Raw genomic sequence first — 25,934 nt, 5'->3', positions numbered from 1 at the left:
AATGTAGTTGTGGCCAGTTCATTGGCTATATTTAAGAGAGAGTTAGATGTGGCCCTTGTGGCTAAAGGGACCAGGGGGTATGGAGAGAAGGCAGGTACAGGTTACTGAGTTGGATGATCAGCCATGATCATATTGAATGACGGTGCAGGCTCGAAGGGCCGAATGGCCTACTCCTGCACCTATTTTCTATGTTTCTATGGGAACATGAGACTTCCAGTTGTAGTGTTTTACTTCCTCTGCCTTTCCCGGCCGCCTGTTGTGCTGCCTCGCTGGCTCAGGGCCCAAGTTCCTCGGGCCTTCTTCATTCCACCCCTGGAATGTCCAACCTACTCCTGTTGGTGCCAGGAGCTTCAGCGGTGAGTAAAGTGTTCAGGGAACAGGCCCATGTCCAGCAGCAGATCCCATTCCAGCTGAGGTCATGCCCACGTCTCCATATCGCCCGCGCTCTGTGGCGATGGTGAGGGGACCTTGGCAATCTGTGGCCCATCCTCTGTACAGGAAGGAACTGCAGATGCTGGTTCACACTGCAGATAGACACAGAAATGCTGGAGTAACTCAGCGGGACAGGCAAGGAAGGCACTGAAGAAGAGTCTGAAGAAAGTTCTCCCCTTCCTCTGTAGGCCGAGCTGAGACAGTTTCAGCTGGGAAGAAACTGTCTGTCAATGTCTCCCCGGCTGTTATCAGGCAACAATATCACCCCGCCACAACCAGAGAGCAGCGCTGAACTACCATCTACCTCATTCCCGAACCTCGGACTATCCCTGACCGGACTTTGCTGGCTTTACCTTGCACTAAACGTTATTCCCTTATCATGTATCTGTACACTGTAAATGGCTCGATTGTGATCGTGTGTTGTCTTTCCGCTGACTGGTTTAGATTTTTATTTTAGATTCAGAGATACAGCGCAGAAACAGGCCCTTCGGCCCACCGGGTCCGCCCCGCCCAGCGATCCCCGCACACTAACACGATCCTACACCCACTCGGGACAATTTTTACATTTGCCCAGCCAATTAACCTACAAACCTGCACGTCTTTGGAGTGTGGGAGGAAACCGAAGATCTCGGAGAAAACCCACGCAGGTCACGGGGAGAACGTACAAACTCCGTACAGACAGCACCCGTAGTCAGGATCGAACCTAGTTAGCACGCAACAAAAAGCTTTTCACTGTACCTCGCTACACCTGACAGTAAACTACACTGAACTGAGCTCGCCAGTCTGAGCACAACACGAGTCCTCAACACCACAAGCCCACGAGGGAGAAACAAAGAACTGCAGATGCTGGTTTCCACCAATGAAAGACACAAAGTGCTGGAGTAACTCAGCGGCTCAGACAGCATCTCTGGAGAATGTGGATGGGCAACGTTTCGGGTCGGGACCTTTCTTCAGACTGCCAATTAACTGCACGAATTGGCGTCAAAGGCACCACAGTTCCAAAACCAGGTGAGTTTTGTGTCTCTGCTCTCCCCGCAGTACCGGCTCCCAGCAGCAGGTGGGGGTGCTGCGCCGTCAAACTGCACCGCGCTATGGACAGCTCGCCATCGCCATCGTTTGGTTACAAGCGACATTACAACTGTCCCGGACTGACACCTGAAAGACCCATCTCAGGTCATTACACAGGAACAGAATGAGATCATTCGGCCCATTAAGTCTGCTTGGATGAAGGGGTTAAAAGCACCATTAGCAAATTTGCAGATGATACAAAGCTGGGTGGCAGTGTGAACTGTGAGGAAGATGCTATGAGGTTGCAGCGTGACTTGGACAGGTTGTGTGAGTGGGCGGATGCATGGCAGATGCAATTTAATGTGGATAAGTGTGAGGTTATCCACTTTGGTGGTAAGAATAGGAAGGCAGATTATTATCTGAATGGTGTCAGGTTAGGAAAAGGGGATGTACAACGAGATCTGGGTGTCCTAGTGCATCATTCACTGAAAGGAAGCATGCAGGTACAGCAGGCAGTGAAGAAAGGAATGTTGGCCTTCATAACAAGTGGAGTTGAGTATAGGAGCAAAGAGGTCCTTCTGCAGTTGTACAGGGCCCTAGTGAGACCGCACCTGGAGTTTTGGTCTCCAAATTTGAGGAAGGATATTCTTGCTATTGAGGGCGTGCAGCGTAGGTTTACTAGGTTAATTCCCGGAATGGCGGGACTATCATATGTTGAAAGACTGGAGCGACTAGGCTTGTATACACTGGAATTTAGAAGGATGAGAGGAGATCTTATCGAAACGTATAAGATTATTAAGGGGTTGGACAGGTTAGAGGCAGGAAACATTATCCCAATGTTGGGGGAGTCCAGAACAAGGGGCCACAGTTTAAGAATAAGGGGTAGGCCATTTAGAACTGAGATGAGGAGAAACATTTTCAGTCAGAGAGTTGGGAATCTGTGGAATTCTCTCCCTCAGAAGGCAGTGGAGGCCAATTCTCTGAATGCATTCAAGAGAGAGCTGGATAGAGCTCTTAAGGATAGCGGAGTCAGGGGGTATGGGAAGAAGGCAGGAACGGGGTACTGATTGAGAATGATCAGCCATGAATGGTGGTGCTGGCTCGAAGGGCCGAATGGCCTCCTCCTGCACCTGTTGTCTATTGTCTACACGTTATGGGGAGAAGGCGGGAGAATGGGGTTGGGAGGGAAAGATGGTTCAGGCATGATTGAATGGTGGAGTAGACTCGATGGGCCGAATGGCCTGATTCTGCTCCAATGACTCGTGAACCTGCACCAGCGGAAGCGGTTAGTGGTTGTTGACGGTGGAGAGCTCAAACATTCCTGGAGGCTGAGGGAAGTGTGAGAGTAAAACGGCTTTGCAGATGTTGAGCAAGGCACCGCAGGGAAAGGCAGGAACAGGCAGGCGCTGTGGTCGGGGCTGGGACCAGTGGTCATGTCTCGACACATTCCACAGCGCCACAGAGCGGAGCTGGCCTCACTGGGAGAGTGTCCGCTGGTGTGAACGCAACCCACGCCAGGTCAGCCTTCAGTCTGAACTCTACCCGCACCGCCCCAGCGGACAAACCCTCCCGTGTGTCCTCTCTGGGTGCCGCCGTGAGCAGTCCAGTCACTCCCCCACCTCTGTCAGGTATGTAGGAAAATAACTGCAGATGCTGGCACAAATCGAGGGGATCACAAAATGCTGGACCCTTCATCAGATTGAAGACTCTCCTAGATGCTGCCTGACCTGCTGAGTTACTCCAGCATTTAATGACCCCACTTCTGTCACCTCCCTCTCCATCACATCTGAAACTGCGAAACACTGGAACATTCAGCTGCTACGCCTGTCCCTCTCGCAACCAGGTCCCGCTAACTGTTTCTAATATGTGTATGTATGTATGTATCTAATATGTGTATGTATGTATGTATATATATAAACACACGTATACGTATATATATGCACATCTATGTATATACACGACCAAGTGGACCCGTTGGGCCCAAACCTCAGAGACGTCTGGGAGCAGAGCAAGGACGCCCGTTGGCTGAGAACAAAAGTAAGTGTTAATTGCAGTGGAAAAGGCAGTTTAAAAAGAGCGCATAACTCCAAGCTGGTCAGGAAGGTAGCATAGAAGTGAGATTGGTTGATCAATTAAAGCAGACGATTGGTAAATTGACCATTGAAGTAATTTAGTGGCTGATATAAGCAAGGCTTGCACAAGGGTTGCAGCCCTGTCCGGGTGCAGCCCTGTGAGTAAAGTGCGAGTCTTTGGCTGCGAGTCTTCAGTGAGGAGGTTACGCTTGTTTTTTGAGCCAGAATTGTTTTTGACACCGAAGTGATGGCGCACAAGTTGGTGCAGTGTGTTTCCTGCAGGATGTGGGAAGGTAGAGACACTGCTGGAGCTTCTGGGAGCTACACCTGCAAGAACTGTGTCCAGGTGCAGCTCCTGACTGGACGTGTGGCGGAGTTGGAAAAGCAACTGGTTGACCTCAGGGCCATCCGGGAATGCGAGAGTTTCCTGGACAGGACCTACTGTGAGGCTGTCACGCCAAGGGTCCAGGTCGAGCGAAGGTGGGAGACCATTTCAGGGGGGAGCGAACGTGGACTACAGGAGACCCCGGTGGCTGTGCCTATTGCAAACAGGTACACCCTATTGGGAACTGTTGGGGCAGAAAACTCTTCCAGTCCGAGCGGCAGTCGTGTTGGCGGTTCTAACCCAGGCAAGGAAACTCGACCGGGGAGACCGAAGTCAGGAAGAGCCATGGTAGTTGGAGACTCCATTGTCCGAGGTACGGACAGTAGATTCTGTGGCGACAGGCGGGAGTCGAGGATGGTCTGTTGCCTCCCTGGTGCCAGGGTTCAAGACATCACGGAGTGGCTTCAGAACATCCTAGCGAGGGAAGGTGTTCAACCGGAAGTAGTTGTGCACGTGCGCACGAACGACGTCGGGAGGAAGAGGAAGGAGATATTGCAGCGTGAGTTTAGAGAGTTAGGAAGAAGACTGAGAAGTAGGACGTCGAAGGTGGTTGTCCCTGGACTGCTACCTGTACCTCGTGCTGGTGAGGGCAGGAACAGAGAGATCGGGGATATGAATGTCTGGCTGAGGGGCTGGTGCAGGGAGCAGGGATTTAAATTTCTGGACCACTGGGATCTCTTCTGGGGTAGGGGTGACCTGTACAAAAGGGACGGGTTACACCTTAACAGCAGGGGGACCAACATTCTGGCAGGCAGTTTTGCTAGCGCTACAAGCTTGGCTTTAAACTAAGTAGTGGGGGGGAGGGGTTGACAAATTGGGAATATGGAGATGGAGTTAAAGGGGAAGCGAATACAGGAGAAACTGTAAAGGACTCTCGTATGAATGGGAAGGGAAGTTCTAGAAGGGATATGAGAGTAATGTCAGGGCCAATTGTGACCGGTGTGAGAGGGGAGGTAAATACCGAAGATAAAGTGTTGTATTTAAATGCGCGAAGTATAAGAAATAAAGTGGATGAGCTTGAGGGTCAGTTAGACATTGGCAAGTATGATGTTGTGGGAATCACTGAGACATGGCTACAAGAGGACCAGGGCTGGGAGCTGAATATTCAGGGGTACACAACGTACAGAAAAAAACAGGCAGGTGGGGAGAGGGGGCGGGGTAGCTCTGTTGGTAAGGAATGATATTCACTCCCTTGCAAGGAGTGACATAGAATCAGGAGATGTAGAATCTGTATGGATAGAGATGAGGAATTGTAAGGGTAAAAAGACCCTAATGGGAGTTATCTACAGGCCCCCAAACAGTAGCCTCGACATAGGGTGCAAGTTGAATCAGGAGCTAAAATTGGCATGTCATAAATGTAATGCTACGGTGGTCATTGGAGATTTCAACATGCAGGTAGACTGGGAAAATCAGGTTGGTAATGGACCCTAGGAAAGAGAGTTTGTGGAGTGCCTCCGAGATGGATTCTTAGAACAGCATGTACTGGAGCCTACCAGGGAGAAGGCAATTCTGGATTTAGTGTTATGTAATGAACCTGACCTGATAAGGGGACTCGAGGTAAATGAGCCATTAGGAGGCAGTGACCACAATATGATAAGTTTTACTCTACAAATTGAGAGGGAGAAGGGAAAATCGGAGGTGTCAGTATTACAGTATAGCAAAGGGGATTACAGAGGCATGAGGCAGGAGCTGGCCAAAATTGACTGGAAGGAAGCCCTAGCAGGGAAGACTGGAACAGCAATGGCAGGTATTCCTGGGAATAATGCAGAAGTTGCAGGACCAATTTATCCCAAAGAGGAGGAAAGATTCTAAGGGGAGTAAGAGGCACCCGTGGCTGACAAGGGAAGTCAAGGACAGCATAAAAATAAAAGGGAAGGAGTATAACATAGCAAAGAAGAGTGGGAAGCTAGAGGATTGGGACTCTTTTAAAGAGCAACAGAAGATAACTAAAAAGGCAATACGGGGAAAAAAGATGAGGTACGAGGGTAAACTAGCCAATATTATAAAGGAGGATAGTAAAAGCTTTTTTAGGTATGTGAAGAGGAAAAAAATAGTCAAGGCAAATGTGGGTCCCTTGAAGACAGAAGCAGGGGAATTTATTATGGGGAACAAGGAAATGGCAGACGAGTTGAACCGGTACTTTGGATCTGTCTTCACTGAGGAGGATACAAACAAACTCCCAGATGTTCTAGTGGCCAGAGATCCTAGGGTGACAGAGGAACTGGAGGAAATCCACATTAGGCAGGAAAAAGTTTTGGGTAGACTAATGGGACTCAAGGCTGATAAATCCCCAGGGCCTGATGGTCTCCATCCCAGGGTGCTTAAGGAGGTGGCTCTAGAAATTGTGGACGCATTAGTGATTATTTTCCAATGTTCTATAGATTCAGGATCATTTCCTGTGGATTGGAGGGTAGCTAATGTTATCCCACTTTTCAAGAAAGGAGGGAGAGAGAAAACGGGAAATTATAGACCAGTTAGTCTGACATCAGTGGTGGGGAAGATGCTGGAGTCAATTATAAAAGACAAAATTGCAGAGCATTTGGATCGCAGTAACAGGATCGTTCCGAGTCAGCATGGATTTACGATGGGGAAATCGTGCTTGACTAATCTACTGGAATTTTTTGGATGTAACTAGGAAAATTGACAGGGGAGAGCCGGTGGATGTGGTGTATCTCGACTTTCAGAAAGCCTTCGACAAGGTCCCACATAGGAGATTGGTGGGCAAAATTAGAGCACATGGTATTGGAGGTAGGGTACTGACATGGATAGAAAGTTGGTTGACGGACAGAAAGCAAAGAGTGGGGATAAATGGGTCCCTTTCAGAATGGCAGGCAGTGACTAGTGGGGTACCGCAAGGCTTGGTGTTGGGACCGCAGCTATTTACAATATACATCAATGACTTGGATGAAGGGATTAAAAGTACCATTAGCAAATTTGCCGATGATACAAAGCTAGGTGGCAGAGTGAACTGTGAGGAAGATGCTATGAGGTCGCAGGGTGACTTGGACAGGTTGGTGTCTTGGTGCATTGATCTGGGTGTCTTGGGTGTCTTGGTGCATTGGTCACTGAAAGGAAGCATGCAGGTACAGCAGGCAGTGAAGAAAGCCAATGGAATGTTGGCCTTCATAACAAGAGGAGTTGAGTATAGGAGCAAAGAGGTCCTTCTGCAGTTGTACAGGGCCCTGGTGAGACCGCACCTGGAGTACTGTGTGCAGTTTTGGTCTCCAAATTTGAGGAAGGATATTCTTGCTATTGAGGGCGTGCAGCGTAGGTTTACTAGGTTAATTCCCGGAATGGTGGGACTGTCATATGTTGAAAGACTGGAGCGACTAGGCTTGTATACACTGGAATTTAGAAGGATGAGAGGGGATTTTATCGAAACGTATAAGATTATTAAGGGGTTGGACATGTTAGAGGCAGGAAACATGCTCCCAATGTTGGGGGAGTCCAGAACCAGGGGCCACAGTTTAAGAATAAGGGGTAGGCCATTTAGAACAGAGATGAGGAAAAACGTTTTTAGTCAGAGTTGTGAATCTGTGGAATTCTCTGTCTCAGAGGACAGTGGAGGCCAATTCTCTGAATACATTCAAGAGAGAGCTAGAGAGAGCTCTTAAGGATAGCGGGGTCAGGGGGTATGGGGAGAAGGCAGGAACGTGGTACTGATTGAGAATGATCAGCCATGATCACATTGAATGATCATCATGATCACAGTTCTGGGAGAGGTGGGACCAGTACAAACAGGACTGTCTGCACCTGACCTGGAATGGAACCAATGTCCTAGGGGGAGTGTTTGCTAGTGCTGTCGGGGAGGATTTAAACTAATGTGGCAGGGGGATGGGAGCTGGAGCAGAGAGACAGAGGGGTGTAAAATGAGGGTAGAAGCAACAGGTAGCAAGGTGAAAAGTAAAAGTGGCAGGCAGACAAATCCAGGGCAAAAATCAAAAAGGGCCACTTTTCAATATAATCGTATAAGGGGTAAGAGAGTTGTAAAAACAAGCCTGAAGGCTTTGCGTCTCAATGCAAGGAGTATACGTAATAAGGTGGATGAATTAAATGTGGAGATAGTTATTAATGATTATGATATAGTTGGGATTACGGAGACATGGCTCCAGGGTGACCAAGGCTGGGAGCTCAACATCCAGGGATATTCTATATTCAGGCGGGATAGACAGAAAGGAAAAGGAGGTGGGGTAGCGTTACTGGTTAGAGAGGAGATTAAAGCAGTGGAAAGGAAGGACATTAGCTTGGAGGAAGTGGAATCGATATGGGTAGAGCTACGAAACACTCAGGGGCAGAAAACGCTAGTGGGAGTTGTGTACAGGCCACCTAACAGCAGTAGGGAGGTTGGGGATGGCATCAAGCAGGAAATTAGAAATGCATGCACTAAAGGTGCAGCAGTTATAATGGGTGACTTCAATCTACATATAGATTGGGTGAACCAAACTGGCAGGGGTGCTGAGGAAGAGGATTTCTTGGAATATTTGAGAGATGGTTTTCTAAACCTACATGTCGAGGAACCAACGAGAGAACAGGCCATTCTAGACTGGGTATTGAGTAATGAGGAAGGGTTAGTTAGCAGTCTTGTTGTGCGAGGCCCCTTGGGCAAGAGTGATCATAATATGGTAGAGTTCTTCATTAGGATGGAGAGTGACAAAGTCGATACAGAAACAAGTGTTCTGAACTTAAAGAAAGGTAACTTTGAGGGTATGAGGCGTGAATTGTCCAAGATAGACTGGCGCTTGATGCTGAAAGGGTTGACGGTGGACATGCAATGGAAGGCATTTAAAGGTCGCATGGATGAACTACAACAAGTGTTCATCCCACTTTGGCAAAAGAACAAACCAGGAAAGGTAGTGCATCCGTGGCTAACAAGGGAAATCAAGGATAGTATTAAAACAAAAGATGAAGCATACAGATTAGCCAGAAAAAGTAGCATACCAGAGGACTGGGAGAAATTCAGAGTCCAGCAGAGGAGGACAAAGGGCTTAATTAGGAAAGAGAAAACAGATTATGAGGGGAAAACTGGCAAGGAACATAAAAACAGACTGCAAAAGCTTTTATAGATATGTCAAGAGAAAAAGATTAGTTAAGGCAAATGTAGGTCCCTTGCAGTCAGAAACAGGTGAATTGATCATAGGGAACAAGGAGATGGCAGACCAATTGAACAAATACTTTGGTTCTGTCTTCACTAAGGAAGACATAAACCGTCTGCCGGAAATAGCGGGGGACCGGGGGTCTAATGAGATGAAGGAACTGAGGGGAAATCCAGGTTAGTCGGGAAGTGGTGTTAGGGAAATTAAATGGATTAAAGGCAGATAAATCCCCAGGGCCAGATAGGCTGCATCCCAGAGTGCTTAAGGAAGTAGCCTTAGAAATAGTGGATGCATTAGTGATAATTTTTCAAAACTCTTTAGATTCTGGAGTAGTTCCTGAGGACTGGAGGGTAGCTAATGTAACCCCACTTTTTAAAAAGGGAGGGAGAGAGAAAACGGGGAATTATAGACCAGTTAGCCTAACATCGGTAGTGGGGAAAATGCTAGAGTCAGTTATTAAAGATGTGATAGCATCACATTTGGAAAGTGGTGAAATCATCGGACAAAGTCAGCATGGATTTACCAAAGGCAAATCAAGTCAAGTCAAGTCAAGTCAATTTATTTGTATAGCACATTTAAAAACAACCCACGTTGACCAAAGTGCTGCACATCTGACCAGGAAAAAAAAGAAACATACAGTCACGTCTGACGAATCTTATAGAATTTTTCGAGGATGTAACTAGTAGAGTGGATAAGGGAGAACCAGTCGATGTGTTATATCTGGACTTTCAGAAGACCTTCGACAAGGTCCCACATAGGAGATTGGTGTACAAACTTAAAGCACACGGTATTGAGGGTTCAGTGTTGAGGTGGATAGAAAATTGGTTGGCGGACAGGAAGCAAAGAGTAGGAATAAACGGGTCCTTTTCGGAATGGCAGGCAGTGACTAGTGGTGTACCGCAAGGCTCAGTGCTGGGACCCCAGTTATTTACAGTGTATATTAATGATTTGGACGAGGGAATTGAATGCAACATCTCTAAGTTTGCGGATGACACGAAGCTGGGTGGCAGTGTTAGCTGCGAGGAGGATGCTAGGAGGCTGCAGAGTGACTTGGATAGATTAGGCGAGTGGGCAAATGCATGGCAGGTGCAATATAATGTGGATAAATGTGAGGTTATCCACTTTGGCGGCAAGAACAGGAAAGCAGAGTATTACCTGAATGGTGACCGATTGGGAGAAGGGGAGATGCAACGGGACCTGGGTGTCATGGTGCACCAGTCATTGAAAGCAAGCATGCAGGTGCAGCAGGCAGTGAAGAAAGCGAATGGTATGTTGGCATTCATAGCAAGAGGATTTGAGTTTAGGAGCTGGGAGGTTCTGCTGCAGTTGTACAGGGCCTTGGTGAGACTGCACCTGGAGTATTGTGTGCAGTTTTGGTCTCCTAACCTGAGGAAAGACGTTCTTGCCTTCGAGGGAGTACAGAGAAGGTTCACCAGATTGATCCCTGGGATGGCGGGACTTACATATGAGGAAAGACTGGATAGACTGGGCTTGTACTCGCTGGAATTTAGAAGACTAAGGGGGGATCTTATAGAAACATATAAAATTCTTAAGGGGTTGGAGAGGCTAGATGCGGGAAGATTGTTCCCGATGTTGGGGGAGTCCAGAACCAGGGGTCACAGCTTAAGGATAAGGGGGAAGTCATTTAGGACCGAGATGAGAAAACATTTCTTCACACAGAGAGTGGTGAGTCTGTGGAATTCTCTGCCACAGAAGGTAGTTGAGGCCAGTTCATTGGCTATATTTAAGAGGGAGTTAGATGTGGCCCTTTTTGCTAAAGGGATCAGGGGGTATGGAGAGAAGGCAGGTAGAGGCTACTGAGCTGGATGATCAGCCATGATTATATTGAATGGCGATGCAGGCTCGTAGGGCCGAATGGCTTACTCCTGCACCTATTGTCTATTGTAAACCTCTCCTGCATTGGTGCAGCACCCTCTCCTCCCTCTCCCCCTCCCTCCACTCCTCCTCCCCCCCCACCCTCCTCCCTCCACTCCCCGTCCCTCCTCGCTCCACTCCCCCTCCCTTCCCTCCCACTCCACCCCTCCCTCCCCCTCAACCCCCCTTATCCTCCCTCCCCCCCTCCCCCCTCCCTCCCGCGGAGATAAATAGAAACTTTAAAATGTGAATAACTTAAAAAATATAACACCGATTTCAATGAAACTTCTTCCATTGGCACCAAAGGGACAACGGTGAATAAGGTGGGCCTAAACATTGTTGCGCTATCGTGTACCATTTTGGCTGTAGTTCAGGAACAAACAAACAAACAAACAAACGTGAGTTTTAGTATATACTAGACCAAGTGGGGCCCGTTCCTCGTAGGGTTTCCATTGCGACCTGGGGAAATCACGTTTTTCCTTTAAAATAAATTGTCTGTTAAAAAAAATAAAAAATCTCAATGGGGTGGGGAGAGGAGGGGAGGGGTGGGTGAGGAGGGGGGAATGGGGTGGGGGATGGGAAAGGGGAGGGACCACTGACACCGTCCTGCCATCTTCTTTCTCCTTCACTGTGGTGCCATGCTCCTCCAGGGGAGGGGGATCGCAATTAAAGGCGGTACAGGGAAGGGGAGAGGGTGTGACTGAGGAGCCTTGGACGCAAAGCCACTCCTGTATTGGTATAGCAGCCTCAACCCCCTACTCAATCCCCCTTATCCCCCCCCCTCCCTACCCTCAACTCTCCCATCTTCCCTGACCCCCACTGTTCCCTTCTCCCCCACCAGCACCCCTCCTCCCCCCCACCCTTACGCTCCCCTTCCCCCCACCCCTCCTACCCATCCCCACTCTTCCCTCCTACCCACCCACCCAGCCCTCCTCCCCAGTCTCTCTCCCTCCCACCCCCACTCGCATTCTCCTCCACCCCTCCATTCCCCACCACCCCCCTTTCCACCACTCTCCCCTCCCCCCACTCTCTCCTCCCCAGCCCCACTCTCACTCCCCAGCCACCCTTTCCCCCCACTCTCTCCTCCCCCCACCTCCCTATCCCCCACATTCTCCTCCCCCAGCCCCACGCTCACTCTCGCCCACCCCCCTCTCTCATCCACCACGCCTCCCCCACCTTGATCCCCCTCCCCTCCACCCACCCCACCCGCATTCTCACTGTCCCCCTCTCCCATCTTCCCCAACCACTCTCCCCTGACCCCCACTGTCCCCCTTCCCCCACCACCACCCCCTTTCCCCCACACCCCGTCTCCACCCACCCTCCCCCTTTCACTCTCACTGTTCCCTTCCCCCCACCCACCTTCCCCCCTTTTCCCTCCCACTCCCATTCTCTCTTCCCCTCACCACCACCCCCCTCCCCGTCCCTCTCCCTCCCACTCTCTGCTCCTCCCAACCTCACCACCCCCCTCTTCCGTGACCCCCACTGTCCCCCTCACCACCACCCCCCTCCCCTTCTCCTCCCCCCCTTTCCTCCACTCCTCCCCCACCCCCTCATTCTTCTCTCCTCCCCAACCGCACTCTCCCCATCCCCCCTTTCCCCACCACCCCCCTTTCCACCACTCTCTACTCCCCCAGCCCGACTCTCCCCCACCCCCGCTCCTCTCCTCCCACCCTCACCCCCTCCACTCGCCCCACCCCCATTCTCACTGTCCCCCTCCCCTCCCACTCCCACCTCTTCCCCACCCCCACTGTCACCCTTCCCCCCACCCCCACTCTTTTCCCACCACCACCACACCCCCTTGCCACCACACCCCTCTCTCCTCCCCCTTTCACTCACTGTCCCCTCCTCCCCACTCTTCCCAGACCAACACTGTCCCCTACCACCCCCACCACCCCCCTCTCCAGTCCCACTCTCCCTCTCACCCCCACTCTCGGCTCCTCCCACCCTCCCCCTCTCCCCTAACCCACACTGTCCCCCTTGCCAACAACCTCCAATCTCTCTTCCCCCTACCCCTGTTGTCCCCCCCAGTCCCACTCTCCCTCCCACCCCCACTCTCTGCTCCTCCCACCCTCCCCCTCCCCGCCAATCTCTTCTCCCACCCTCCCCTCCACACTCGCCGCACCCCCATTCTCACTGTCCCCTCTTCCCCACCCCCACTGACCCCCTTCCCCCCACCCGCACTCTCTTCCCCTACCACCACCCACCCCCTTCCCCGCCAATCACTCCTCCCCCAGCCCCACTCTCCCTATGACCTTTCTCCTCCACCCCTCCTTGACCCCCACCCTCCCCTCCACACTCGCCCCACCCCCATTCTGTCCCCCCCCCACCCCCTCTCTCCTCTCCCAGTCTGCCCCTCCTCTGCCCCCCCACCCCCACTTCCCCCCACACCCTCTCTCCTCTCCCAGTCTCCCCCTCCTCCCCTCCCTCCTCTCCACCCCCTCCTCCCCTTTCACTCTCACTGTCCCCTTCCCCCCACCCACCTTCTCCCTACCAACCCCACTGACCCCCACTGACCCCCACTGACCCCCCTCCCCAGTCCCACTCTCTCCCTCCCCACTCTCTCCTCACCCCACCCTCACACCCCTCCCACCCCCACCCTTCCCTCCACCCACTCGGCCCCCACGTCCACTCCCCTCCGTGGAGCCGTTGGCGGCTAAAGGCACTTACCGATCGTGCAGGGAGGAGGAGGGAGCTCCGGACTACTGGAGTCGGGCGGCGGAGGTGGGACTACTCGAGGCGGGCCGGCGGGTCTGGGAGAGTGGGGAGGGGAGGGGGGGAGAGAGGAGAGAGACGCGGCGGGAGGCCCGCACAAGATGGCGGAGCGTGAGGAGAGCGGCCGCCATCTTTGTGAAGTCGCGACGGGGCCGTCGGTGGCAGCGGCCGCTGAAGGAGGAGGAGGAGGAGAAGCTGCCCGCTGCGCTGCGGCTTGTGTGCGGTAACGGTGCGGGGCGCGGGGCGCTGGGCCCGGGCGGGAGGGAGGGAGGGAGGGGGGACTCGAGGACGCCGTGCGTGTTGAAGCTGCCCTCTGCGATGATGGAGCCGGTCCTCAACCAGCAGCAGCAGCAGCAGCGCGCGGTGGGGCTGTCGGCGACGGCAGTTGGTGGAGACCGCGTCATCAAGCGGCAGTTGGTGGAGACCGCGTCATCAAGCGGCAGTTGGTGGAGACCGCGTCATCAAGCGGCAGTTGGTGGAGACCGCGTCATCAAGCGGCAGCAGCAGCAGCGCGCGGTGGGCTGTCGGCGACGGCAGTTGGTGGAGTTCGCGTCATCAAGCGGCAGTTGGTGGAAACCGCGTCATCAAGCGGCAGCAGCAGCAGCGCGCGGTGGGCTGTCAATAGACAACAGACAATAGGAGCAGGAGGAGGCCATTCAGCCCTTCGAGCCTGTACGCACCGCCATTCAATGCGATCATGGCGGATCACTCTCAATCAGTACCCCGTTCCTGCCTTCTCCCCATACCCCCTCACTCCGCTATCCTTAAGAGCTCTATCCAGCTCTCTCTTGAATGCATTCAGAGAACTGGCCTCCACTGCCTTCTGAGGCAGAGAATTCCACCCCTTCACAACTCTCTGACTGAAAAAGTTCTTCCTCATCTCAGTTCTAAATGGCCGACCCCTTATTCTTAAACTGTGGCCCCTTGTTCTGGACTCCCCCAACATTGGGAACATGTTTCCTGCCTCTAATGTGTCCAACCCCTTAATAATCTTATATGTTTCAATAAGATCCCCCTCTCATCCTTCTAAATTCCAGTGTATACAAGCCTAGTCGCTCCAGTCTTTCAACATATGACAGTCTCGCCATTCCGGGAATTAACCTAGTGAACCTACGCTGCACGCCCTCAATAGCAAGAATATCCTTCCTCAAATTTGGAGACCAAAACTGCACACAGTACTCCAGGTGCGGTCTCACCAGGACCCTGTACAACTGTGGAAGGACCTCTTTGCTCCTATACTCAACTCCTCTTATTATGAAGGCCAACATTCCATTGGCTTTCTTCACTGCCTGCTGTACCTGCATGCTTCCTTTCAGTGACTGATGCACTAGGACACCCAGATCTCGTTGAACATCCCCTCTTCCTAACTTGACACCATTCAGATAATAATCTGCCTTTCTATTCTTACTTCCAAAGTGAATAACCTCACACTTATCTACATTAAACTGCATCTGCCATGTATCCGCCCACTCACACAACCTGTCCAAGTCACCCTGCAGCCTTATTGCATCTTCCACACAATTCACACTACCCCCCAGCTTAGTATCATCTGCAAATTTGCTAATGGTACTTTTAATCCCTTCATCTAAGTCATTAATGTATATCGTAAATAGCTGGGGTCCCAGCACCGAACCTTGCGGTACCCCACTGGTCACTGCCTGCCATTCCAAAAGGGACCCATTTATCCCCACTCTTTGCTTTCGGTCTGTCAACCAATTTTCTATCCATGTCAGTACCCTACCCCCAATACCATGTGCTCTAATTTTGCCCACTAATCTCCTATGTGGGACCTTGTCGAAGGCTTTCTGAAAGTCGAGGTACACCACATCCACTGACTCTCCCCTGTCAATTTTCCTAGTTACATCCTCAAAAAATTCCAGTAGATTTGTCAAGCATGATTTCCCCTTCGTAAATCCATGCTGACTCTGAATGATCCTGTTACTGCTATCCAAATGCTCAGCAATTTCGTCTTTTATAATTGACTCCAGCATCTTCCCCACCACTGATGTCAGACTAACTGGTCTATAATTACCCGTTTTCCCTCTCCCTCCTTTCTTAAAAAGTGGGATAACATTTGCTATCCTCCAATCCACAGGAACTGATCCTGAATCTATAGAACATTGAAAAATGATCTCCAATGCTTCCACTATTTCTAGAGCCACCTCCTTAAGTACTCTGGGATGCAGACCATCAGGCCCTGGGGATTTATCAGCCTTCTGTCCCATAAGTCTACCCAAAACCATTTCCTGCCTAATGTGGATTTCCTTCAGTTCCTCCATCATCCTAGGTTCTCCGGCCCCTAGAACATTTGGGAGATTGTGTGTATCTTCCTCAGTAAAGACAGATCCAAAGTAACGGTTTAACTCGTCTGCCATTTCTTTGTTCCCCATAATAAATTCCCCTGCTTCTGTCTTCAAGGGACCCACGTTTGCCTTGACTATTTTTTTCCTCTTCACGTACCTAATAAAACTTTTGCTATCCTCCTTTATATTATTGGCTAGTTTACCCTCGTACCTCATCTTTTCTCCCCGTATTGCTTTTTTAGTTAACTTTTGTTGCTCTTTAATGTGCGATAGATATATATAGGTATGTGTACGTGTGTGGATATACACACACACCCATATATACACGCACACATACACACATATATTATAAGAAAATAACTGCAGATGCTGGTACAAATCGATTTATTCACAAAATGCTGGAGTAACTCAGCAAGTCAGGCAGCATCTCGGGAGAGAAGGAATGGGTGACGTTTCAGGTCGAGACCCTTCTTCAGACTGATGTCGGGGGTGGGACAAAGGAAGGATATAGGTGGAGACAGGAAGATAGAGGGAGATCTGGGAAGGAGGAGGGGAAGGGAGGGGAAGGGAGGGACAGAGGAGCTATCTGAAGTTGGAGAAGTCGACGTTCATACCACCGGGCCGCAAACTGCCCAGGCGAAATATGAGGTGCTGCTCCTCCAATTTCCGGCGGGCATCACTATGGCACTGGAGGAGGCCCATGACAGAGGTCAGACTGGGAATGGGAGGGGGAGTTAAAGTGCTGGGCCACCGGGAGATCAGTTGCGTTAATGCAGACCGAGCGCAGGTGTTCAGCGAAGCGATCACCTAGCCTGCGCTTGGTTTCGCCGATATAAATAAGTTGACATCTAGAGCAGCGGATGCAATAGATGAGGTTGGAGGAGGTGCAGGTGAACCTCTGTCTCACCTGGAAAGACTGTTTGGGTCCTTTGATGGAGTTGAGGGGGGAGGTAAAGGGACAGGTGTTGCATCTCGTGCGGTTGCAAGGGAAAGTGCCCGGGGTTAGGGTGGTTTGGGTAGGAAGGGACGAGTGGACCAGGGAGTTGCGGAGGGAACGGTCTCTGCGGAACGCAGAGAGGGGAGGGGATGGGAAGATATGGCCAGTGGTGGGGTCCTGTTGTAGGTGACGGAAATGTTGGTGGATGATATGTTGGATCCGCTGGCTGGTGGGGTGGAAGGTGAGAACGAGGGGGATCCTGTCCTTGTTGCGAGTGGGGGGAGGGGGAGCAAGAGCGGAGCTGCGGGATGTAGAAGAGACCCTGGTGAGAGCCTCATCTATAATGGAGGAGGGGAAGCCCCGTTTTCTGAAAAACGAGGACATCTCGGAAGCCCTCGTCTGAAACACCTCATCCCGGGCGCAGATGCGGCATAGACGGAGGAATTGGGAGTAGGGGATAGACTTTTTGCAGGGGACCGGGTGGGAAGAAGTGTATACACACATATATTCACTGGAGCCCTGTCAACCGGGCGTTGAGAAGATTGTCCCAACTTTGGTAATGTTTACCTTTCTTTAGTTAAGAGATACAGCACGGAAACAGGCCCTCCGGCCCACCGAGTACACGACGACCATCGATCGCCCGTTCACACATGTACAATGTCATTGCACTTTCTCATCCACTCCCGACACACGAGGGGCAATTTACAGAGGGGCCGATTAACCTACAAACCTGTATCTCTGGAGTGTGGGGGAGGAAACCGGAGCAACTGGTGGGACCAGCACATTTCCTGCGCAAACCCGTCTAACCACAAGTGTCTGTGTGTTTATAAAGCCAAGCGCAAGGCACATGATCTGTACAACTCCGTTTATTGTTAGCACAGAGATTCATTGCTGAAAATTACAAAACAAATCATGTAATCCTTGTTATTCGGTTCATTTGTCGATGTTATGTGGTGTCATCGTTCCAACAGTCCTGTAAATATATTCGCTCCCCCTAATAATCCCTTCCTCCAAAGGTTTTACTGTAACGTGTAAATAACACCTATTCATGTTCTCCACAGATGCTGCCTGACCCGCTGAGTTACTCCAGCACTCTGATTTCATTGGGATCGTCTCTCCAAACGGGGTGACACAGTACCAGGTGCCCAATACACACACTCTCAGCAGGGAAACAGGCCCTTCGGCCCACCTCGTCCATACCGACCACGATGCCCCATCTACACTAGTCCCACCTGTCCCCGTGTGCCCCATAGCCCTCTGAACCTTTCCTACCCATGCACCTGTCTAAATGTTTTTAAATATTGTTATATTTCGCCTGCTGCCTGCCCTGTCCGACCAATTGAGTTTTGTGTTACTGCTCTCCCCGCAGTGTTGGCCTTCATAACAAGAGGAGTTGAGTATAGGAGCAAAGAGGTCCTTCTGCAGTTGTACAGGGCCCTAGTGAGACCGCACCTGTAGTACTGTGTGCAGTTTTGGTCTCCAAATTTGAGGAAGGATATTCTTGCTATTGAGGGCGTGCAGCGTAGGTTTACTAGGTTAATTCCCGGAATGGCGGGACTGTCATATGTTGAAAGGCTGGAGCAATTAGGCTTGTATACACTGGAATTTAGAAGGATGAGGGGGGGATCTTAACATAACATATAACATATAACTACAGCATGGAAACAGGCCTGTCCGGCTCTACCAGTCCACGCCGACCATTCTCCCTGACCTAGTCTCATCTACCTGCACTCAGACCATAACCCTCCAATCCCCTCCTATCCATATACCTATCCAATTTACTCTTAAATAATAAAATCGAGCCAGCCTCCACCACTTCCACCGGAAGCCCATTCCATACAGCCACAACCCTCTGAGTAAAGAAGTTCCCCCTCATGTTACCCCTAAACCTTTGTCCCTCAATTCTGAAGCTATGTCCCCTTGTTGGAATCTTCCCCACTCTCAAAGGGAAAAGCCTACCCACGTCAACTCTGTCCGTCCCTCCCAAAATTTTAAAAACCTCTATCAAGTCCCCCCTCAACCTTCTACACTCCAAAGAATAAAGACCCAACCTGTTCAACCTCTCTCTGTAGCTTAAGTGCTGAAACCCAGGCAACATTCTAGTAAATCTCCTCTGTACCCTCTCCATTTTGTCGACATCCTTCCTATAATTTGGCGACCAGAACTGCACACCAAACTCCAGATTCGGCCTCACCAATGCCCTGTACAATTTCAACATTACATCCCAACTTCTATACTCGATGCTCTGATTTATAAAGGCAAGCATACCAAACGCCTTCTTCACCACCCTATCCACATGAGATTCCACCTTCAGGGAACAATGCACAGTTATTCCCAGATCCCTCTGTTCACTGCATTCCTCAATTCCCTACCATTTACCCTGTACGTCCTATTTTGATTTGTCCTACCAAAATGCAGCACCTCACACTTATCAGCATTAAACTCCATCTGCCATCTTTCAGCCCACCCTTCCAAAAGGCCCAAGTCTCTCTGTAGACTTTGAAAATCTACCTCACTATCAACTACTCCACCTATCTTAGTATCATCTGCATATTTACTAATCCAATTTGCCACACCATCATCCAGATCATTAATGTAAATGACAAACAACAGTGGACCCAACACAGATCCTTGGGGCACTCCACTAGACACTGGCCTCCAACCTGACATACAATTGTCAACCGTTACCCTCTGGTATCTCCCATTCAGCCATTGTTGAATCCATCTTGCAACCTCACTATTAATACCCAACGATTTAACCTTCTTAATCAACCTTCCATGTGGAACCTTGTCAAATGCCTTACTGAAGTCCATATAGACAACATCCACAGCCTTGCCCTCATCAATTTCCCTGGTAACCTCTTCAAAAAATTCAAGAAGATTAGTCAAACATGACCTTCCAGGCACAAATCCATGTTGACTGTTTCTAATCAGGCCTTGATTATCCAAATAATTATATATATTGTCCCTAAGTATCTTTTCCATTAATTTTCCCACCACAGACGTCAAACTAATAGGTCTATAATTGCTAGGTTTACTTTTAGATCTTAGATCTTATCGAAACATACAAGATTATTAAGGGGTTGGGCACGTTAGAGGCAAGAAACATGTTCCCAATGTTGGGGTAGTCCAGAACCAGGGGCCACAGTTTAAGAATAAGGAATAGGGCATTTAGAACGGACACGAGGAAATCTTTTTCAGTCAGAGGGTGGTAAATCTGTGGAATTTTCTGCCTCAGAAGGCAGTGGAAGCCAGTTCTCTATATGCATTCAAGAGAGAGCTAGATAGAGCTCTTAAGGATAGCGGAGTCAGGGGGTATGGGGAGAAGGCAGGAACGGGGTACTGATTATGAACGATCAGCCATGATCACAGTGAATGGCGGTGCTGGCTGGAAGGGCCGAATGGCCTCCTCCTGCACCTGTTGTCTATTGGAATTTGGGGGTTAAATGGGAGCCGTTCAGCGCCGACCTGTTGTCCACCGGGTTTCTGCCCCACAGCCCCTGAGCCCCGCTCCTGACGCCGGTCCCGGGACCCGACCCTTTTAAACACCCGGAGCGGAACCGGAGCAGATTGTCATCCACTTGTCGTCATCCAAAGTCCAAAAGAAAGGATAACATTTCCCCGTGAATTTGTTCCCAGTGAAGGTGTGGAGATGGGACTTGGTGCCCGCGTCGTAAAATGAAACTGTCCCGGACTCGTAACTGAGATAAACTCCCACCCTCCCGGGGATGGGACGGGCGGGGAGACGGGATGGAGGGGAGGTGACTGCATCAAACATGTCACCCCACCGCTCGATGCTCCAGACTCCAGTCTCCGGGGTCAGTGTGACCCCTCCCTCCCTCTTCACAGACTCTGCGGCGACTCCCAGACTCCAGTACCGACTCCCCGCCACCTCCACCTCCCAGTAATGTCTCCCCGATGTGAATCCCTCCGATCCCAGCACACACGGACTGACTGTAAACCTCTTCCCGGTGTCAGGGAGACTCCTCTCTGTCCCGGTCCATCTCACCCTCTTCCGATCCTCAGACACCTCGAGCCGCGGATGCGCTGTTTCCACATCCAGGGTGACGGAGACTGGGGGGAGAAGCAGAGAATCAGAGAGTCCCCGGGGGTCGGGGGGAGACTCGGGCAGCGCGGCCCCGGGACCGGGGGAGAGGCCGCTCGGCCTCGGGCACAGACGGGCGGACAACTGGACGATATCCCGGGGATTTCCCGCCCGCCAACATCCCACGGACAAAAACATGTTTCCCGGCGTTTCCTAATCGGGGCGGAAGTGGAGGGGAACCGGGTGAACGGTGAGAAATAAAAACAAACTGCTGGAGGAAGTCCGCGGGTCAGGCAGCACATGTGTAAGGAAATGACAGAACACGTTCAGGTCGGGACGCTGCTTCATTCTCATGCTCCCCTCTGCTCCCCCGGTCCACAGAGGTGCAGCAAAATACTCGTAACATACATATACATGTGTGTGTGTGTGTTTGTGTGTATGTGAGAGAGTGTGTGTGAGTCTGTGTTATGGTGTGTGGGTGTGTGAGTGTGTTTGTATGAGAGTGTGTGAGTGAGTGCGTGTGTGAGTGTATGTGTGTGTGTGTGTGTGTGTGAGAGTGTGTGCATATGTGTGTGTTAGAGTGTGTGTGTGTATGCGAATGTGCGTATGTGTGAGGGAGTGTTTCTCTGAGTGTGTGTGTGTGAGAGTGTGTGTCTGTATGAGTGTGTTAGAGTATGTGTGTCTGTGTGTGCAAGTGGTATGAGAGTGTGTGTGTGTGTGTGTTAGTGTGTGCCTGTCGGTGTTTGTGTACAGACACACACGCGTCCATACACTGCCTAATGTATCCGACCATTGCACCAAGATGATCAACGTTATTCACTTCACCTGTCAGTGGTCATAATGTTTTGGCTCATCGGTGTGTATACACCGGGCAAAACTCGTAATGCTCTCTCTGTGCGTGTGTGAGTTGGGCAGAGCAGCATCTGTGTGTAGGTGAGGGGAGGTGGTGGAGCAAGACAGGTGGGTTCAGGTGAGTGGGGGGGGGGGGTGATTGGTAGAACGATCAGGTGGCGGGAGAGAAGGGTGGAGATGGGAACCGAGGCTGGAATGATGTGCTGAAGCCAAAGGGATGAGAATGATGGATTCTGATAAGAATTAAAGATGGGGTGAGAAATGTAGAACCGGAGGGAGGGTGGAGCGCATGGGATCCAAGAAAAGATAGCTAATTGGATAGAAAATTGGCGTCATGGAGGGAAGCAGAGGGTGATGAGGGAAGGTTGTTTTTCGGACTGGAGGCCTGTGACCAGTGGCGTGCCTCACGGTTCGGTTCCGTGCTTATATCAGTGATCTGGATGAGAATGTACATGGCATGATTAGCAAGTTTGCAGGTGACACAAAAGTGGGCGGTATTGTGGATAGTGAAGACGGTTGTCAAAAATTGCAGCAGGATCTTGTTCGGTTGGGCAGGTGGGCTGAGGAATGGTTGATTGTATTAAATACAGGGTTAGATACAAATTTAATATAGGAGTGCAGTAACATAGTTCCTTGAAAGTGGAGTCACAGGTAGATAGTGTGTTCATATAAAGTATCGGAACAATGGTCTCCATCAATCAGAGTATTGAGTATTGAAGTTGGGATGTCACGTTGTGGATATATAGGACGTTGGTGATGCCACATTGTGTTCAGTTCTGGGCACCATGTTACAGGAAATATGCTGTCAGTTTGTAAAGGCTACAGATAAGATTTACGAGGATGTTGCCAGGGCTCAAGGGCCTGAGCTACAGGGAGAGGGTGAGCAGGCGAGGACTTTATTCCTCATAGCGCAGGCGGATGAGGGGTGATTTATAGAGGTGTACATTATCGTGAGAGGAATAGATCGGGTAAAAGCAGAGTCTCTTCCCCAGAGATGGGGAATCAACAACCATAGGTTTAAAGTAAGGGGGGGGGGAGGTTATTTAATAGGAACCTGAGAGGTAACTCTTTTACACAAAGGGTGATGGGTATATGGAACGAGTTGTCAGAAGAGGTAGTTGTGAGAGAGTTTGTTAAAATTATGACAGGCATAGAACGGGGGGATAGTCAGAACCTTTTCCCCAGGGCGAAAAACATCAAATGCAAGAGGGCACAGCTTTAAGGTGAGAGGGGCAAAGTTTAAAGGATTTGTGCGAGGCAAGTTTTGTCCACGGTGTGGTACCTGGGATGTGATGCCGGGGTGGTGGTGGAGGCAGATACAACAGTGGCATTTTAGATAGACACCTGGATATGGATCTCATGGATAAGACCACATCTGGAGTATTGTGTACAGTTTTGGTCTCCAAATTTGAGGAAGGACATCCTTGTAATTGAGGCAGTGCAGCGTAGGTTCACGAGATTGATCCCTGGGATGGCGGGACTGTCATATGAGGAAATATTGACAAGACTGGGCTTTTATTCACTGGAGTTTAGAAGGATGAGAGGGGATCTTATAGAAACGTATAAAATTATAAAATGATTGTACAAGCTAGATGCAGGAAAAAAGTTCCCAATGTTGGGGGAGTCCAGAACCACAGTCTTAGAATAAAGGGGAGGCCATTTAAAACTGAGGTGTGAAGGAACTTTTTCACCCAGAGAGTTGTGAATTTGTGGAATTCTCTGCCACGGAGGGAAGATAATTAGTTAGAGAGAGTTAGTTAGAGCTCTGAGGGCTAGTGGAATCAAGGGATATGGGGAGAAGGCAGGCACGGGTTATTGATTGTGGATGGTCAGCCATGATCTCAATGAATGGCGGTGCTGGCTCTAAGGGCCGAATGGCCTCCATCTGCACCTATTCTCTCTGTTTCTATGTTTCTATAAGAGGTGGACTTCGCACTATGTTCTGCACAGACACTCTGGGCCGAAGGGCCTGTTGTTGTGCTGTACAGTTCTACGTTATATTGAACCGTTCATGATCTGCCCTTCAACCGTCATAACACACATCGGCCTGCACTTACCATAAGCTCGTTGCACATCCTCGTATCCTGCACAAAACAGAAATATTTCACATTTTCACTGCAACTAAAATTGGAAATCAAATAATGACAGCGGGGAGCAAGGTGCAAACAGAGGGTGGACAGATCCAGGGACCTGGGTTCCATCCTGAATTTGAACAGCTAGATACCAAAGGGAAAAGCAGAACCAACAAGGTAATAATCTCTGGATTGCTACTTGAGCCGAGAGCAAATTGGCACAGGGTTGAGAGGATGAGAGAGTTGAACACGCGGCTCAAAGACTGATGTGGAAGATGTGGGTTTGAATCTGTGGGGCGCTGGCACCAATATTGGGGAAGGAGGGAACTGTTCTGACGGGACGGACTCCACTTGAGCCCGGCTGGGACCAAACTCCTGGCAAACCGTATAACCAGGGCTGTAGATAGAGCTTCAAACTAAATAGTGGGGAGGGGAGAACAACAAATTGGAAGTGTAAGGGTGGAGCTAAAGGGCAAGAGAGCGCAGAAAAGCTACAGGAATCTCCACAAGTAACGGGACAGAAAGTTACAGAGGGGATACGAGAGTAAGGTCAGGTAAAATCGGGACCGGTGTGAGAGGGGAGCTGAATACAGAATTAAAGGAGTTGTATTTGAATGCGTGCAGTATAAGAAATAAAGTGGATTGGCGTGGAGCAAAGTTACAGATTGGCAGGTATAATGTTGTGGCAATTACAGAGACGTGGCTGCAAAAGGATCGGACCTGGGAGCTGAATATTCAGTCCTATAATATACGTCCTATCGGAAAGACAGGCAGGAGGGCAGAGCGGGTGGGCTAGCTCTGTTGGAAAGGAATTAAATTCAGTCCTTAGCGAGGGGTGACATGGGATCAGAGGATGCAGAGTCATTGTGGATAGAGCTGAGACATTATAAGGGTAAAAAAGCTCACATGGGAGTTAACTACTGGCCCCCAAACAGTAGACAATAGACAATAGGTGCAGGAGGAGGCCATTCGGCCCTTCGAGCCAACAGCGCCATTCATGGCTGATTTTATTTCGGAGTCACGTGAGTGACTACGTGAAGACCCCGTCCAGCACGCATGCGCGACATTAGCGTTCATGCAGTGCACCCGCGACGAACGGGAGTTCAAGGTGCTCCCGCTAAAATTTAAAAAGTCGGGCCGACAGGTAAGTTCTACCGTGGCCGTGAGTATTTTCTCTGTGGTCTGCTTTAGGTCCCAAGATGAGCAAGACCAGAGGAAAGAAATTTGCAGCTCGCCCCCGTTCGTCTTCCATTGAGGAACGTTCTTTGGAGGGGGGGCAAGAGGCGGCAGCAACTACCGAGCCGAGCCCAGCACCGCTAGTGCAGCCTGAGCAGCGAGCTGGAGGTACCTGCAGCCAGAACCGGGCGGTAGTATCCGACGATTCGGATGAAGATGCCACACCGCTCCAGAGCGGCACTGGCAGCCGCCTAAGCCGAATGGAACGGCTTATGGAGCAAATGCTCCAGCGAGATCTGCTGAGAGAGCAGCAGCAGACTCGCCAAGGGAGCCCAGGTACTCCCGCAGTGCCCTTTACGGCACTGGCCATTGCCTCACCTTCTTTTGAAGGCAGCATTGGCGACCAGGTCTGGGCTGGTCAAGAAGAGGGGTTGTTGGCTGAAGATGTCCGGAGTACGCAGAGTGTACAGGATCAGGAAGAGCTGCTGGGTGTGGTCAACCGCTACGTGGTCATTCCACGAGGGGGTCGGCCTTTAGAGCCGAAACTTGCAGCCAGCATTGACCACCTGTCCTCAAAACCCCTACAAGAACGGGTGGTCAATGAGGCTCTTGAGCTATATACAGCCCCAGAAAATTGTACATCATTAAATGTACCAGCTGTAAACAGCCAAATTTGGGGACATTTGGGGCAGAACATCAGGAACCTGGAGTTGAAGCTCCAGAAAATCCTTAATCTCCTGACTGCAGGGATAACATCATATGCTCGGTCCATTGATGGTGTGGACATCTCCACAAATCAGCAAGATACATTAGCTCTGCTGTGCACCACTCAATACCAGATAAATATTTTACGGAAGGAAATCATCAAGCCTGCCCTCAACCCTAAGTTTGCGGGACTCTGCAAAACACCGGGTTCAGAACCTCCAATTCTGCTTTTTGGAAAGGATCTTCCAAAAAAGGTGAAAGACCTAG

At 50.4% G+C, this 25,934-nt stretch overlaps 1 protein-coding gene across 1 annotated transcript in view; it reads right to left on the bottom strand.

Annotated features, from left to right (window-relative positions):
• Positions 1–20,358: 20,358 nt before the first annotated feature.
• Positions 20,359–25,934, bottom strand: part of LOC144602998 (butyrophilin subfamily 1 member A1-like) — a 40,111-nt gene continuing 34,535 nt past the window's right edge. Inside the window, exons 8-9 of the mRNA XM_078416122.1 lie at positions 23,772–23,798; positions 20,359–20,891 (exon numbers count right to left, since the gene is read on the bottom strand). Coding sequence (XP_078272248.1) covers positions 20,359–20,891; positions 23,772–23,798 — 560 coding nt within the window. The remainder of the gene's footprint in view (positions 20,892–23,771; positions 23,799–25,934) is intronic.

The sequence above is a fragment of the Rhinoraja longicauda genome, chromosome 19 (assembly GCF_053455715.1).
Source record: "Rhinoraja longicauda isolate Sanriku21f chromosome 19, sRhiLon1.1, whole genome shotgun sequence".
Classification (NCBI taxonomy): Eukaryota; Metazoa; Chordata; class Chondrichthyes; order Rajiformes; family Arhynchobatidae; genus Rhinoraja; species Rhinoraja longicauda.
Note: the sequence above shows the minus strand (reverse complement) of the source record. Positions and strands in the feature narration are given on the sequence as shown.